At 43.3% G+C, this 17,043-nt stretch overlaps 1 protein-coding gene and 1 long non-coding RNA gene across 9 annotated transcripts in view; one reads left to right on the plus strand and one right to left on the minus strand.

Moving 5' to 3' along the window:
* LOC104369157 (TCDD inducible poly(ADP-ribose) polymerase) overlaps positions 1-17,043 on the plus strand; it is a 42,029-nt gene that overhangs the window by 8,450 nt on the left and 16,536 nt on the right. For 4 of the 8 annotated variants that reach the window (XM_033000050.2, XM_033000052.2, XM_033000051.2 and 1 more), the window contains 2 exons: positions 621-735; positions 11,291-12,294. In XM_033000050.2, coding sequence (XP_032855941.1) covers positions 621-735; positions 11,291-12,294 — 1,119 coding nt within the window. Of the gene's footprint in view, positions 1-620; positions 736-8,062; positions 8,202-8,876; positions 9,187-11,290; positions 12,295-17,043 lie in introns of those variants that run through there. The other 4 variants (XM_033000055.2, XM_033000053.2, XM_033000054.2 and 1 more) reach the window with 4 other exon arrangements.
* On the minus strand, positions 7,397-8,389 carry LOC116963396. Its single transcript, XR_004408153.2, has 4 exons — positions 8,230-8,389; positions 7,944-8,094; positions 7,750-7,853; positions 7,397-7,666 (listed from the first exon to the last, which is right to left on the minus strand). It is a non-coding gene; the product is annotated as an uncharacterized LOC116963396 (long non-coding RNA).

Below are 17,043 nucleotides of genomic sequence, written 5' to 3' on the forward strand. Positions count from 1 at the left end.
TTCTGCAGTACAGCTGAACAGAACTGCTCTTAGCAGCAGTGTGGCTACATGTCTGTGGTGATCTTGAGCGTAGCGCAGGTTTGAGCTAGCTCTGGATAGAATTGATTTGGGTTCATTTACTTCATGCCATATTGGTGTAGATTGGAGATTAGACCATCCACAGAAAACAGAATTAGCTTTGTGTTTTCTAGCTAGCCTATCATGGCTAGACTCAATCTGGAACAATATGTTAGAGAAAATTCTTTCAAGTTATGTTTTTTTTCTAATTTAAAAAAACCTTAGGAAATGTGGGGGGAAAAAAAATATAAATTTTTCATGGACAGAATAAATATAGCAAGGCAGTATCCTGTACCCTTCCAGAATGCTGAATTTAGCAACACACAGACTGTTGAAGTCTAGAAATAAAGCATTTATAGTGTACTCCCACACAATAATTCTTCTGTCAAGAAATAATGTTTCAAATGCGTATTCTCATTCTAAAACGTAGAGCCGAGCATCTCTCCTACTCATAGTCACTTAAGGCTATTTCAGAGGAAGAACATCTGCTGAATATAGTAATCATTTTGCTGTTTTCTGCATGGTATTATCTAACGCTGTGGTTTTATTTATGTGTTCTGCAGACTCTCCATCCAGCTGCTCGCAGTACCCACATCAGGGAGGCTTTGGGAGTCAACACTGAGACAAACTATGCCGTGCGGTACTGAAGGAAGGCATGCAGGATTTCCAAGGCAATGTGTGCGTCTCTTCTAGTTGGTTGCTTACATATGTATTTGCCAAAATGAAGGACTCGCCCTGTTTTCTCCCAGATGGTTTTGTATCATTACTCAGGGTTAGACTTTACTGTGTTGCTACAGCTGATCTGGAACTATGCCTAGTCCGCTGGATGCGCGTGATATGTTTGTGAATAATTTCCATTATTATTGCCATTTTCAGGAGGCACGGTTAAGTTGGAGGATTTGAACGTTAACAGCATTTCCCGAGCTTCAGATTTTTGTTCTTAATCTTCTGCATTTTAGAAGAAAATTGTTGAATTTAGTGTTAGTTTCACTTGTTGAATTTAGTGTTAATTTCATTTATGTTTTTTTTAATTTGTGAGTGCTGCTGTTTTCCTCCTTGCTGTTTGAATCATACAGAGCTTGGGAGAAAGGGCAGGCAAATTTATAATACCTCTCCCTCTTACATTGTAAGGATTGACTTTTTCAAGGGATGTCTGCAGAGATCTTCATTCACGCCTTCAACTTTTCAAGAGTGTTGCAGGTTCTTGTAGAATCAGTGTTTTATTGGCTAACTAAAGCTCTCATGAAGGTGTGCTACGGTGAGCAGCTCTTAGCTGTTTTTTCAGATGTAAAATGCTATGGTACTGTTACCTTCCAGGTGTCCCTTTATAATCAGGTGGAATTTTTGGTTGAAGAATGGACATTTGCATGTAGGTAGTAAACTGCCTGTCTGTTAGGTAGAACTAGCTGTTAATTTTAGAACGGTTTAAATTTTAGTTGTCCAACACTGCCTTATAAAGGAACGTTAAATTGGAGTCAGCCTAAAGGAGAAGGAACAAAGCACTGCCATCCACACGTTACTGCTTACCTCGTGGCAGGATCCATGGGGTCCAGAACCATCAGCGTTTTAGAATCAACCTTCAAAAAAATCTCAAAAGTTACATGATATTAGATAAACCAATCTGTGTTGCTCATACTAGTTAAGGATGCACAGTAAGTGTTGCCTTGGCCTTCACTAAACCAACATGGCTTGTACTGATGTAGGAGAGTTCCACAAGAGGGTGCACCCGTTCAACAAAATCCTGTGTAAACCAAACCAGCGAGTCCCCATTGTGGGCATATTTTCTATCATTTTATGTATTAACTCACGTATCTGAACTTTGAAATTGGACGGATGCTTTAATCATTAGTGCCCCAGAGTGTCTCTGTGGTCTGTAAGAGGGACATGGACGGGTACATGATGCTCTGTGGGTGAGTCAGGAAGTTTGATGTTGAACCAAGGGGTACTGTTTTCACCAGGCCCATTCACAGCGATGAAAGGCTGTCTTCAGACTCCGCTCACAAAATGCTATTCAGGTATGTGAGGTTTTTTTAGTGTAATGAAACAAGCTACCTGTTCCTAATTCATGCCTAATCCATGCAAATGTTTGCTACATGCATTTTAAGAATAAGGTTTGGGGATTTTTTTTTTTTTTTTTAATTCTGCAACATCCCTGATTTTTCTCTCACACTGGTACAACACTGGATATTACGGCTGCAGAAGAAAATGCCCATCTAGAAAGACAACTTCTTGAGAGACTGTTGACTTGAGTGTGACTGATACAATTTTTCTCTGTTTCTATTTTGTGATAAAATTATTTCTTGTTTCATAAGATAGACGGGAACTCTTAGTAACGCTTCAGCTTAAGTTGTATAATGTTACTGTACTGATATGCTAAAAGCATTAAAGTGTTCTGCTGCATGTGTAGGCCAAAGTTCTAGGTCCATTCCTCAATGACTGCAGTCCTAGGGTAGTAAGATATCCCTGCAGAAATGATTAACTATAACAGATTTTCCAAGACAAGAGCCCGCTTTTGACTGATGTATTCCCTGTCCAAATACATGAATCATAAATCAGTGACAGAGATAAGATTATCAGATAGTCAGCAAAATAACTCGAAGTGTGGTGATATTCATATGTGTAATATATGATTCTTTTTTTTTTTTTTTTACGAGAAATGCTGTTTTTGCCAAACTTTCAGGTTTTATTAAATAAGAGGAACAGAATGGTGTGCTTTTAAAACTTCTAATTACTAGTACAAGATATTAAAAGAAGGTGAGTTTGAGACCAAGGAAATTACTGTTTTTTGTTACTGCTAGCTGCACATGGAAAAGTTGGGTCTGGATTCAAAAGTTTTCATTTACTAATATGGATGAATTGGAACTACTCTAGTTTTGATACTTTTGAGCAGTGTAAAAGAGAATGTGACTTTTTACTAAAAAATCACCACCACATAGTGAATATGCCATTTATCTGGCAGGAAGATTTTTATTTTAAAGATTATAAACTAGCCACCTTCTTCCATTTACACTAGTTCTAGGCTATCATGTTTAAGCAGAAGAGGGTTTGGTTTTTTTACTTGCCTGTGGATAGGACCAGAATAATAATCCGTGTTTCTATTTTTCTTAAAAACACTGTGGGTTTAGGTCATTGCTATCCTCCAAAGAGCCAAATGCATCCACCAGTCACATATGCAATACTGGTTAGTAATCCAAGATTCCTGGCTGTATCTCATACCAATAGGGCACAAGTGGGAATAGTAATTTCTCTAGTTAGTTACCTACTAATCATCTTGCTCTGAATATGATGGCATTTTCAGGAGCAATTCTTCATTCCGGCAGTGTCTGGGAGTCAGCTGTTTTTCAAAACATAGATACACAAGACAGATGCTCCCTCCGTGCCCCCGGCAAACGAGGGTCCCAGCTTCTTTTCTAGACTCTGGTATGAAGCATTTACTGCTCCCCAGAGGTCCTCCTTCTGACTTGAAGTTATATGTACTAGCCTGGCCAGGGGAGGGAGACTTTAAGGAATAGAAAATTTCATCTCGGCATGTTTGGACCTTGAAATTTCTGCCTTCCTGATCTTCAGGATGGACCAAAGCAAGGTGTAACCCACTAGGTGTCACTCAGGCAGAGGCTACGAGCGCGGGTGTCAAAAGCCTTGGCTGCCCTCCTCTCTCCATTTGTGAGAACTGGCCTGCGTTATTTCACTGTCATGTAAACACAGCAGGCACTTTTTTCACTTGTAAAAAACCCAACAATTAAAATTACCCATCATAGTATTAAGAGGGAGGATAGAAATATGAACAGAAAAATTACAAATATTTAATCATGCAACTTGTAAGAGAGAAAAAATAAATCTGTATGTAATAGGTTGACATGAAAAATGGTCTATAGCAAAAGTCTAATCTTGCACATCTCAATAACAGGATGAACTGATCAGAGATTCTCTTTTCCCATCTGTTACCTTTTACAAAAATACCTGCATCATTGCCATTGCTTTTCCCTTGGTACTTCCCTAACCTGACTTGCTGGCACATGTCCATGTCAGAACAAGGACAGGGCTTGAGATTTTATTTGAAGGTGATCAGCACTTTTCATCAAGCATTGGTATGAAAAAGAACCATCTACTTGGTTAATTTTAAAGCATTACAGTAAAAATTAACTACATAAATGAATTCCTGAGTTTCATATTGATTTCCGTAATAAATGTATATCTTTTGTTTAGTACTGTAAAACTTTAATAGATGGATTGTTTTTCCACTGCTAAATTAAAGTCAGAAGTTTGGTATCTTTACTAAAATAAAGGTGGTATGACTTTGTACTTGCATTTCCTACTGCAAATAATGATTGAGTAGCTTAAAAATAACAACTTTCATTCCTTTTTCCTATTTTCAGCATTTGTATCTGCTGCGGCGTAGCAAAGGAGGAGGCATACATGTTTGTATGTTCTCTTTGGCTTTGAAGTGCTGGATGTCTGATCCAATGTGGCAGGTGCTGTTGCGTGAGTCAAGGGACCTGTGTCCTCTTCCTGTTGCCACTGACTTGTTGCTTAACCTTGGATAGGTCCTATTTTGTATTTTTGCTTAAATTTTATAGCAGACAATTAAGAGTAAGAAAATATTGATATAATTATATTACATAATAATAATAATATTATTAAGAAAAAAGTCCGGAACCATAGGTTTCAGTATTTTATGTAGTAATAATATATACTGATTTTTTTTTTTTTTTTTTTAGTGGTATGTAGTGGAAAATCCAGTGTTAAAAAGCAATTTTTAAAAAAATGTAAAAAGTTATGTAGTGATTGAATAAATTGGAGAAATGATAGAGAAGTTCTTGGAGGAGACTCTCCTACTACTGAAGTCAACTTCCTTCTCTTCTTGGTTTGCAGTGGAAAGTGAGGTAGATTATTTTAGACTGTATACAGAGTATAAGCACACTGGGAACAGTAGCACTGAGATTCCTCATAAGAGGAGTATTTTTGATGCCTTGAAATTGATGAAGGCCACCTACGTACAGTGTTACATATAATCTCAAAATAAGTTAACTTCCCATCACTAGAACTTTCTGTAAGCAAGAGTTTCAGTCATGCAACTTCTGTACTGAGTAGCAAGATCTTGGAATGATAGAGTGGTTTTGTGATTATCAGACTATCAATTAAATGTATTATCGGATTATCAACAAAAAGTAGTCTTGCAGTACTGATGGTTTTGCATGGTGACCTCCATTCACTTTGTCTGGAAAGGCTGCCTTAGACCCTGTGGAAGGGGGTGTGCCACATACCACCACATAACATCCTGCCTTTTCAGTAGTCTCAGCGTTCACCTGCTCCATAATTGAGCAAACGAGAATGTAAACGTGTTAAAAATTTTGGACGGTTGAGTGAACTAGATTGTGCACTTTAGAAGGATGTGGTGAAGGCAAGGAAGTATTTTTAGCTTCATTAACTTTTTCTGGTTACAAAGAATCGGGAGGAAAAAGGTTTTAAAACATGTTGGCCCCAAAAATGCCAACCCACAACATCCCCAGAAGCGCATCAGCAGCGAGTCTTAATCTGTGATGAGAGGGGCTTCCCCACACCCGCTGCAAGCCACTGCCAAGTTTTCCCCTCTGATTCGATGGCAGAAGATCTTGCAACATAGCTCGGTTTTACCTTTACGAGAAGCATCGCTTTTCCCCCGTGTGTTACTGCAAGGGGGCACATCTAGCATCCCCATGGCTCTCTTTTTCAACTTTCCTTCAGGAACCTTTGCTTCCCCTTGAAAAAGTTGACAGTAGTTTCTCATTGTTTCCTCCACAATGCGTAGCTTAAAGGGAGTGCTCCCTTAGAGCAGCCTAACAAAGGCCCCAAAGAGGCAGTTTGCAAGGTCGAGGCATCCTGAGACCATGTGAAACACAACTGTGGAAGAGGTTAGACTTTGATTTCTGGGGCTCTGTATTAATTGGGTTATATTGGAACCTCCTGACTGTGACCTGATTTTAAAATGGTGACATATGCCACTCTTAAACTTGTTGGGAGGGGAGGAGTTGTGGGAGACAGAGAATGTGGAGTCTAACAGCTTGCTTTTCTGCTGGATTGCCTGGCAGAAATACGTCGAGCTAAAATAAGAGCTTGTGGCAGTGACTGTTCCTCTCCCTTTCCCTTCTGGCTGAAAATGCGAAGCAAGAGTCTGAGCAAGATAGACTTGGGATGTAAGGGCGTCGGAGGAGCTGAGAAGCTGCAGCACGCCTTTTGTGTGCCGCCTTGTTCCCCAGCGTCCTTCCAGTTCCCACCATTTGTTGACTTCACTTTATATAAAACATCAGAAAAGGACAGTTAACCTTCCTGTAATGGGATGCGTGTTAAGAAGTGAGGAATGTTTGTTGTGCAAGTACTGAGGTAGAAAAGGAGGTCTTGTCACTAGAAAAAAATGTGTTGGAGCCTGAGAACTCGTTTTTTAGCATGAACATCTAAGTCAAAGACACTTCCCTTCTTTCATCAGCAAATAAATGAAGTGTGCATACTGATTATTCCATTATTTGCAAGTCAGAATTGTAAATTGCTGCATTCACTCTGATGCAGTTTACCATTTGAAAGAAATAATTAAAGCTTTCCCTTGCTTGAGATTTAAACGTGTATTTAAAAATGAGATCATGCTTTCATGGTGGTCATAGTTTCTTTATATATTTGTGTGGGGTAGCCTCAGAAATGGGTGTACGATCTGCTGGTGTGCTGTGATGTATTTCCTTTAATTATACATTTGTTTTGAGAAAGATGGTTATTCCCGGCCTCCGTCTTCCCTCGGTTACATCCGCACAGTCCCACTGCAGTGGGAGTTGTGCGTACCTCAGTGTGTAGTTCAGCCATATGTGCTGCTTATTTATATCTCCTGCATGAAATAAGCTATTCCAAACAGATGATTTCTGTTCTGGTAATAGAAGATAAATGCAAGTGTGTGTACAGTTCTTCCTCACTAAATGAGGATATGACACATTGCCAGTCACCGTGCTTGGTGAAGCCCTTGTTTTGTCAAGTCCAGACAGAGTGTAAGGCTGTGCCTGTCTGATGTTTCAGACACTCAAGGGTTCAATTAATTTACAGATGATAATTTGTTTTCGGCTCCTGTAGATACGGATGCCTTCTTTACTCAGCCTCTATTGTGTCATTCTATGAGAAGTCAGCTCCAACTGCATGAAGCTCAATTTTTGTAATTTGTTTGTAGAAATGGCATATTCTCCCTGCATTGTGAGCGCAGCTGTGCAGCATTTTCAAAACACGCTGCAAAGCTTGTGCCATCTTAAAATGACAGTTTCTTTCCAGCTGCCTGTATTTTCTGTATACGTAATTTCATAAAACCACTGAGCACAAGGAACGAAAGACTGGCTTTATTTAAAAAAAAAACAAAAACAAAAACAAAAACAAAAAACCAATAACACAAATAATATTAATAATAAGTGTTCCAGCAACATAAATTTTACCTCCTGAAGTTATTTACCTCTTTAGAAGTTATTTTATCTGGCTGAGTTAGGGATGCAGATGCCTTTAATTGTGGCGGCCGTGTGAATGGGGGGACGTGTCCCGGTGAAATTCCCGGCAGCACCGCAGGCGTGCGGTTCACCGGGGCCGCGTCCCGGACTGAACCCACCTCCTGGGCAGCCAAAAGATGAAGTTAACTATGTTCTTAACGAATTCCACCCCTAAAACACGCCGTGTAAACAAATAGCAACTTACTGTAATCCATTCTGTTTGCTGCACTCTTTTTCAGCGTGTCCCCACCAGCGAGGAGCAGGGGCCCAAACCCGTACGAGAAGGGGGCTGAGCTCACGCCAGGCTCGCTACAGAAAAATGAGTCACGGTGACTTTGTTCCAGGACGGGCTTCTGGTTTGCATCTTAGTCATGAGCCAGTGCTCTTTGAGACACTCACCCCGTGAAACCCAGCAGCGTTGGGCAGTCGCGAGTGCCGGCTCTGGCTTTAGGGGAGGACTCTCCATTCCAGCGCTGACGTGGTGGTAAACTTGCGTGTCCTCGTGTGCAAGCACACCCGCACGCACACCCACGCTGTCAGTGGCCTAGGACTGGTGATTTTTTTTTTATTTTTTTTTTTTGCCGGAGGAAATCCTCCTTGGTAAGGCGCTGGGGCTGGCGAGGTTGACGAGAGGTGAAGCTCAAGGCTTAATGCCTGGTAAATCAAACGCAAAGGAATTTCTTACCCCTTTTACCGTTGGGAGAGACCGAGTCGCTGCGTTTTTAGTTTTCTTTGGTGTCACTAGTTAAATGCGGGGGGGGGTGGCGAATCGCTGTCACGGGTGCGGGGACAGGGCGGGCTGCGGCTTGTCCCTTCAGGAGGGGACCGGGAGGTTGCCGGGGCAGGGGGGGAAGGTTGCCGGGGCGGTGCGGAGGTTGCCGGGGCAGGGGGGGGGAGGTTGCCGGGGCGGTGCGGAGGTTGCCGGGGCAGGGGGGGGGGAGGTTGCCGGGGCAGGGGGGGGGAGGTTGCCGGGGCGGTGCGGGAGGTTGCCGGGGCGGTGCGGGAGGTTGCCGGGGCAGGAGGGGGAAGGTTGCCGGGGCGGTGCGGAGGTTGCCGGGGCAGGAGGGGGAAGGTTGCCGGGGCGGTGCGGAGGGCCGGTCCGGTTTCCCGGCAGGGAGCAGTCGCACCGCCGCCTCGGAGCTCCTCCCCGGGCCGCGGAGCTGGGGAGAGGGAGGAGGAGGAAGAGGAGGAGGGAAGAGTGGCGGGGGGGGGGGGGGGGGGGGGGGAGCACTATTTAAGGCAGCGGGGAGACGATGCGAGGAGCAGAAGGAGCTCTGCGGGGCGGGCTGGCCCCTAGCGCCGGGCGGGCAGGGCGGCCGTGAGCCTGGCTGCCGCTCCCCGCAGCGCCGGGGCTCGGCTCCGGCTGCCCCCGCTTCCTGCCCCCGGCCCCCCCCGGCTCTTGGGAACCCCGACAGCAACTCCAGAAACAACCCGGGACCTGCAGCCCGACAGACAGGCGTTTCAGCGTTTTTAAGGTGGAAAATACTGGCGTGCGAGCGGCTGGCTGCAGCAGTCAGTTTATTTTTTTTTTTTTTATTATTATTTTTTTTTTCACCACCCCATTCCGCCACCAAGAAGACTTGCTTTGAAGGTCTCCTTAAATTGGGTCAAAAGGACTCGCAATCGAGGGGAGCAAAAGGCGGTAGGTTTGGGGGGACACACACACCCCAAAAGTTGCCGGGCGCTCCGTCCATCAGGCTCTGCTCGTTCTTCTTGGCATTAGGTTTTGTGCTTTGGCTGCTGCTTTTCTCATTTTAAATTTATTTTAGGGCCCCTAGCCTGGCTTGCTTGATTCAGCAGAGGAGGTGTGGTTCGCGTGAGAGGGCGAGTACTTGGGGACTGAAATCTCCCACCAAGGGATCTGCCTCTGTTGAAATACATTGTGCAAGTACAGCATTGCTCTTGGTGATTGCTAACGTTGGTTCTAAATAATAGCCGACTGATTTGGGATGTCAGAATGCTGAAATAGAAACGCCAATGAATTCTGATGGTCTCTGTTCTTGCCGCTTTCTATTTTTAGAGGAGTTGGGGGATTCAGCTCTGTATAGTAAGGCAGTTCTTTAAAAATAGTAGCGAAACTTAAACGATAATCAAGTGATCAGTAACAATATTGTAAATAGCATTAAAGATATGGCTGAAAAAGATCAGAAGTCACTTCTTTGGCTCCTTGGCACAGCAGGGCTCCTTGAACCCTGGTTGATCCTCTTGCATATGTATCACGGGGGCTCTTAAACCTGGGTGTGATGAAGCATCTGATTCCTTCTGGAGTTGAGGGATTTAAAACCTCTGAAGTTACTTGAGGGTTTAAGGTACTCTTGGTGGTTTAGGAAGAGAGTTGCCTTGTATGTCTGTGGAAGAATAATAGAGATACCAGTAATTTTGGAGCTTAACTGGCAAACAAATATACCGGTTGCTTTAAATTTAATCTAAAAATGGGAAACTGGAGAGGTGCAACATTTTTTCTTTTTCCTGGCAATCCTGACGTGCTGTTTCCCAGGGTAATGCAAAAAGCCTTATAAATGAGCGTTCCAAAATAAGGAAGACTCGGTGAGAAATTTTCCAGAGCATACTGTCAGCAGTAAGAAATTATTGCCAAATTTGATCTGTTCTCTGGGATTCTGTTTTGAAATGAGAAGTTACTTTGCCCGGAATGCGTTTATCCAGGAAGTAATCCTTAATGTGCTCCACTCTAAGCTTTGAGGTTACGTGCGAGGAGATTGAAGAGGGTTTAATTAAATGTAATCAAATGTTACAAGATTCCTGATTAAAAGGTATAGAGCTTGCTTTCTGGTGATGTACGAGACGTGCTATTTATTTGGACTGTAGGGGCAAAAAAAAAAAAAAAAAAAAAAGTATTTTCATCTTACAAATAATTTTTTTTCGTCTCTGTTCCTGAGTAACTCGCACCCTGTTGTTTCCGTGGCTGCCCGGTTTGAACTCCCGGCGAGCAGCCCCGGGGCTCGGCGTGTCACGGCGGGGTGACGGGGCGCAGGCTGCGCCACGAAGTCAGTGCCAGAGCGCGCGGGCACACGAGAAGGGGCTGTGGGTGCCGCGGGAGCGCCCGGGCACGCGGGGGACTGTCGGTGTCGGGTGTGCAGCAAGGAGGAGCAGGGTGGAAGCACTTGAATTCCCACGTCTGAAAACCCAAGGGTTAAACCCCGGCCCCTGCTGAAGTCAGTATGAAGTTTGCTCTTGGTTTAAGCGAAGGCGGCAGTTCTCTGCCGAGTGGGGCTGTGTGAGGGAAGCTACTTGTGAAGGGAATGGCAATGTGTGCCTCTGCCCCTTTTTCTGGTGGAGAAGAAACGGTGCCTGCACGTTTAAAGTGCAGTGGGAACGCTGTATGTCTGCTAATTCTTCTGCTCTCAGGTCTGTGTGTGAGGGAGGCGTAAAACTGAAGAAAGCAGCGTTCGCTTTTGTGGAACATAACGAACTAAAGTGCTGTTTATTATTAAACATCATCACAAGGAGGAGGGCATCAGACTTTCCTGCCCCCCCTCTGGGGACTGTGTGTGCGTGCCTGAGTGTCTCTGAGATTTCATGTGTGAGAAGACGATGAGTGTGTGTTTGGGATTAATTAGCCGGAGTTTAGCTGGTTTCATGCTTTACGTGCCTAGGGGCTACCCACAGTCACAGAGAAGGGAGGAGTTTGCTGTTGCTGGCTCGAAATCCTCTCCAGGGGTGATCTTGTTCGTGTCAACCATGAGCAATTAGAGAGATTAACTGTCTTGTTTTCCTTTCTGCCCTAGATTGATTCTTGTGAGGCTCTGGGACATTTGAAAGTGGTTTGGAGAGAGCAAAGTCTGTGTCTGATGGACACCGAACCAAAGCCAGCGTGTGTCGTGCAGCAGGCTCACTGCCCAGGAATGAAGTGCCCTCCTTCAGAGGACTTTCCTCCCCAGATAAGACTGTCTGAAAAGATACCACCAGTGAAGCCATGCTTCAAGAAGAAGCAGCAAGTGCAGAAGAGACTGGACACAGAAACTCTCCGGGCTTTGCGGCCGATCTTTACCAGTTTGCTGGGAGCTGGGACCTTGAATAGGGTCTTTGTGACCCGAGGCCAAAGTGGCGGTCATAGTGATTTATGTGAACCTGCTGTGAAAAAGACTCTGGACCTTGGTACTTCTTGCCCTCAACCAGAAAATAATGTGACTGTGCTGATGCCAACAGCTCCAGATGTGCAGGCTCAATTGCCAGCAGCTCGTCCTCCTTCTGGGCATCCTGAGCAGGACGTCCGCCGGGTGGGAGAGCAAGGCTTCTCATCAGAAACTGCTCCTGGAACTGCTGCTGATAATAACAGTGAATCATTCCAGGATCATCCTTTGCACCCAGCTGCTAGCGATGGTGCGGCTTGTCCTTTGTTCCCAGACAAGATTCTGGAAAGCTACACATCTGGCTTATTCCAAGAGAATAGCTGTCCAATGCAATACAATTTGAACCCAAGCAATAAATTCGGTGCTGGGATATTCCAGGATAAAAGTGAAGAAGCTTCTCTCGATCTGGTCTTTGAACTCTTGAACCAGCTGCAATATCACACCCATCAGGAAGACGGAATAGAAATCTGTGTGGATTTTCTCCAGGGCACTTGTGTTTATGGCAGCGATTGTCCCAAACATCACACAGTCTTGCCTTATCATTGGCAAGTGAGAAGGACAGCAACGCAGAGCTGGCAAAGTGTGACCAACGATTCACAGGAGCATCTGGAAAGACTCTACTGCAACCCTGACAATGACAGGATCAAAGTGAAATATCGGTAGGTAACTGAATTTACTAGCCAGGGTGCTTAACTGAGCAGCGGTGCAGAAATATAACAGAATGTGTGTTCTTTTTTCCTGATGTTTTGTATACAAGTGCTTTACAAACCCTGTGAGGATGTCACCTGAATAATAATACCTAACAAGTTTGCCACAACAGAAAACTCTTGCACACCTATTAAAACTGCTGTTTAGCATCTGGAAAATATTCTTTGAAGCTGAAGGACTTTGAAGTGTGTGAAATAAGAAAACTTCAGCTCTGTAGTAATTGAGAGGGGTTGACGGAGACTGTTGTGTAACACTGTACTTGTTCTTGACTTTCCTAATTAGTCTTTTCTCTGTATTAGAAAACGTGGCAGCATGAATGAGCCTTTGCAGCAATTGAAACGGGAATAATAGAGCAGTTTCTTTTTGTCCCTGTGAATCCAGGTTGACTGTATGCACTCCAAGCACAGTTTTCATAATTACATTCTAAGCGACTAAAATCAGATGGGTGCTCTGATAAGTCCTTTGACTGGAAATTTCATATAGTTGATAATATACGGTGATGTTTCACTAATTCAGTATGAACAACCTGAGCAATACCTCCAGAAATGCTGATCATCAATTTAAGTTGTCACCTAAAAATGTTTAAGCATTTATTAGATTTCTTCTCTACATAGTAGTGTTTATCTACTATTTTTCTGAAATTAGAAAACAGCTTTTACGTTTGCCTGATTATGATACCAGTTTCGTCTTGATTCTGCACCTTGAGGTCTGAAACAAAACTTCTTCAACTTCTATAATGCAGATTCCATTTTGCATAGTAGTGGGGAGTGCTGATGTTTACAAGTTTGTCAGATCTATATAGTCCATGTTCTTGCGAGTGCAGGGCGTAGACTGCTCTTTTTTTTTTTTTTTGGTCCTGGAGGAAGCATACAATGCACGTTTCTCATATCTTATCTGCCCTGCCAGAATCTGTAAGCCTGGTGCAACTCATTCCAGTCATAGTCAGTTCAAAGCGACACTTCTGTAGTTGGGTAGTAAAAACTTCAAATTTTCTTTGCCGTCTGAGTCCTTGTGGGTTTGTCCTCACTCCCTCTTCTTCCTTCCACCTCCTGAAGAAAGTATATCCCTTCTTGCTTAATGTCTGAATTTTCATTTACTATGGTGAGACTTCTCATCAGGCATCAGAGACCCAATCGCGTGCTTAAAGTCAACATGAGTCTTTACTTTCACCTAAATGGGCACTGGATTAGACACTAAAACTCCGGCTCCATCAGCCTATGGATTCATCCTTTTTACTGAAGGCAACACCAGAATATAGATACCCCACACTGAAAATGAAAGTGAAGAAATATGAATTATATGTAATAGGGAATGATCGTATTTTATAGAATTGTCTTGAAAAAATATGCTGGTCTGCTAAAAAAAAAAAAAAAAAAATCTTGTAACTGCAGAGCAAGCAGATAAGATTTGCTGTATTTTACAGTAGAGAAACTTCCATTTTTTCCAAATATTTTAAATGGGTTCTGAAAACAAAACAGCAAATGTGGAAATTGGACAAGCCCGTGCAAGTAATTTAATTTTGAGCTCTGTGCAAACGAGCAAAAAGTTTTCTTTTGAAGCCTGTATCACAGAATCCATCGCTACACACATGATCTATGTGTTCTAAATGACGGCGTTCAGAATGATTAATTTTAAAAGAAACAATGCTTCATAGGTGCTTAGTCATCTCCAGCTAGTAAAATTGGCTGAATAGCACTGTCCGCCTTTACACTTACTTTGCAGGTTTCCAGTCTGGTGAGTATTTTGGTCTCTTGGTACACAGAGTTTCTGTCTGTCTGAACCAGTCGGGAAGAAACTCGGCGGCTGCGTTGCCAAACCCGTGACGGCTTGTTACGGTGCTGGAGGTGGGGGCAGCACTGGGAAATCCCAGGTGTGCTGGGGCAGAGCTCTGCCGTGACCTTGCACTGCCAACTAGACTTCATCTTGTTAAGCTGAACTGGCGACCCAGTGGGTGTCTGCCCAAGTGGTTTCTTCAGGTAAAAGCAGTCTCCCGAGACTGAAATTATTTTAAACACCAGAATTTTCTAACTAAACGCTGCGTCGAGCTGCTAATTCTGTAGCCTGCACTCTTCTTCCCTCCCTTAAAGACGTCATGGAGATCTTTGCTTCAGTCAGTGCTGCAAAATCATGCCCCAGTGCAAGGTTGGATGGCTGTTGTAAATTGAAAATATCCACTTCCCATGGAATGACAAATTGGCAGTTTGTATAATTCTTCTATGTATTTCATCCCTTGGAAGAGCTTCATGTTTGTGGATAAGTATCAGTGAGAACCTAGGAGTGAAACTTCTTTCAAGACTTGAGCTTCTGATTTCAAACACTGAATCTGATAATGCCTTAAAACTTAGACTTCCCGCGACTTTTAGGCTAGGCTTGGCACGACTTTTAAGCTAGCTTCTGCAGCGGGGGTAAGTGTTTTCCTGTGCATCGTCACCAGTTTCTTCTTCCACAACACGGCCTTGGAGCAGAAGAACCTGCTAACCCTTTTCGGTGTGGGCCGCCCGGGCTCGGCGTGGCTCTTGGTGGAGTTCACTGCTGGTCACTGCAACCTGCCTTCCCTTGTGTTCCCGGGCGATGTTGTGTCTCCTGGCAACAAGATGCAGATAGCAGCGCGTTGAACCTTGCCGAGAGGCTCGCAAACATGCTAGAACAGCTCATCGTTCACATGGTTACCGCATTATTTGGCTAAAGCTATTAATCTCTTGTGGTCAGACTAGCTTTACAGGCCTATCTATACAGATTGCATACAACAAGGAAATGTCTGTTCGGCAGTTTGCATGTCCAAGAAAGGCCGTGCAGAAGCCAGCCTGACAACCAGTGGGTGGTAGTTGTTTATTCTCCTTTGTTTTAAACACATTTTATATGGCATAGTAAGCAACGATTACAGTCTGCATACATAATGTTGCCATTGTGTGCTGCTCCAAGAAAGTGTTGGACTATTGGCTCAATTGGAGAATAAGCTCTAAATTCAAACATTATGTGCTTCAAGTAGCTATTTATATAAAGCTTCCTTCATCTTAATGTTATTGAGGTGAGTAATGTAAAATATACATCAAGTTGTTGCCTTTCACCTCGGGGAACATGATCTTAAAGAAGGAGAAGTGGTAAACCTTGTTTAGTTACTTCTTTGTAATACAAACGCCTCGGATGCTTACTGCAGTTTGGCCTCAAACTTTAATATAAAACTTTCTGATAAACTGTTTATATTTTTGCTTTCTTAAGTCTGTCAAGTATTTAGAGCCAAATACCAAGCTGTCTAAACAAATGGAGGAATCTGAACTTAAGCAGGTTAAAATACTTAGAAGCACTCGAGTTTTCTTCATACATGTGAGGAGAGGCCCTGGAAGAGTTCCAGCTTGCAGGGAAGTATTAGAGAGAACAATGCCAAGTACTGCTTTCCAACATGAGAGTACCCAAGCTGGGATATTTTAAGATGCTCTTTAGTAAGGGGAAATACTTGGCTGCAGAACTGAGCAGGTTTCCCCCCCCCCCCCCCCACCTGTCCAATCATGCATATGCTGCTTTTCAAATAAGCAACATCATTACTGATTACAGGAGGATTTGTTTAAAACAACTCTGCAGTTCCTGACCCATCAGTTCCCCCTCTTTGGCTGAAAATTCCACCACTTCTCTTGGCAAAGAAACATCCCTGTGTGCCATGGGAACTGCAGCGTCTGTTCAACTACATGTACCCCAGCATATCCCAACTCACAGGAAACAACAGCTTCTCATAGTTGCTTTGATTTAATTTTTTTTTTTTTCCCCCTCCCTGTAAGTTTTATGAAATGGCTCCTTCTATCTAGAAGAGAAAGGCCAAAATGAAATAGGTCCAGTCAGCAAAAAGCAGGTGGGCCTCCAGTGGTGCATATTCTGCCTGGGAGCAGTTGACTAATTACTCAGTATGCATGCATGGTTTGTGGATGAAGTCAGAGTAAATACTGTGTGTTCCCCCATGGGGTTATCAGTGGGCATATGGAGGGACCTGGGAAGGAACAGTAAGTACAAAAGGAAACTAGTTTTCCTTCATTCTTGTGTCCATGGGATAACTCGTTTCTCTGATACTGTTAGAATATGCTTACATGATTTAAAAATTATATAGAGCACATGGGAAGCATTTCAGTCGCTCAGGGACTTCTGCACATGGTCTGACCAATTGAATAGTTAAATTTAGGAAGTTATCTTTCTGATTTGCACAGCTGCCACAGTGTATGAGATAACTCATGTGTTATTGATAACACCGGAGATGAGAAAACAGCTGAAATTCACTGTGCCTGGCGATTTTGTGTGTGGTGTTTCTTGAATATACACAGCTGAATGGTTTTGAACTTCTTTTAATTCCTTGCTAGAAGGAATGCAAGACAGAGGCTCTAAATAAAAAGCATGTGAAGTGATTTTAGAAGTGTTTGCCTTGTGCTTTATAATAGTATGCTCCAATGAATTCCTGTGTGCTTCACTTTATAGTATCATTTACATATGAAATAAAACTAATTGGCTTCTAGCTATACAAATCTAGGGAAGTTACAAGTGTTATGCTGAGCTGCTTTAGGAATCTGCAAGCACTCATATATCCCTTTTCTTGTTTCACGTCAATAAACAGATTTCAGTTTTGGAAACAGCTGTCACCTGGCTTCAGGTTGAGGTCAGTCTGTTCCGTGTGTACTCAGGGTAATAAAACAGTCCTTTCTGAAACAAAGAGTTATAAT

Source organism: Tyto alba, unplaced genomic scaffold, assembly GCF_018691265.1.
Source record: "Tyto alba isolate M040663 unplaced genomic scaffold, T.alba_DEE_v4.0 Super-Scaffold_10, whole genome shotgun sequence".
Lineage (NCBI taxonomy): Eukaryota > Metazoa > Chordata > Aves > Strigiformes > Tytonidae > Tyto > Tyto alba.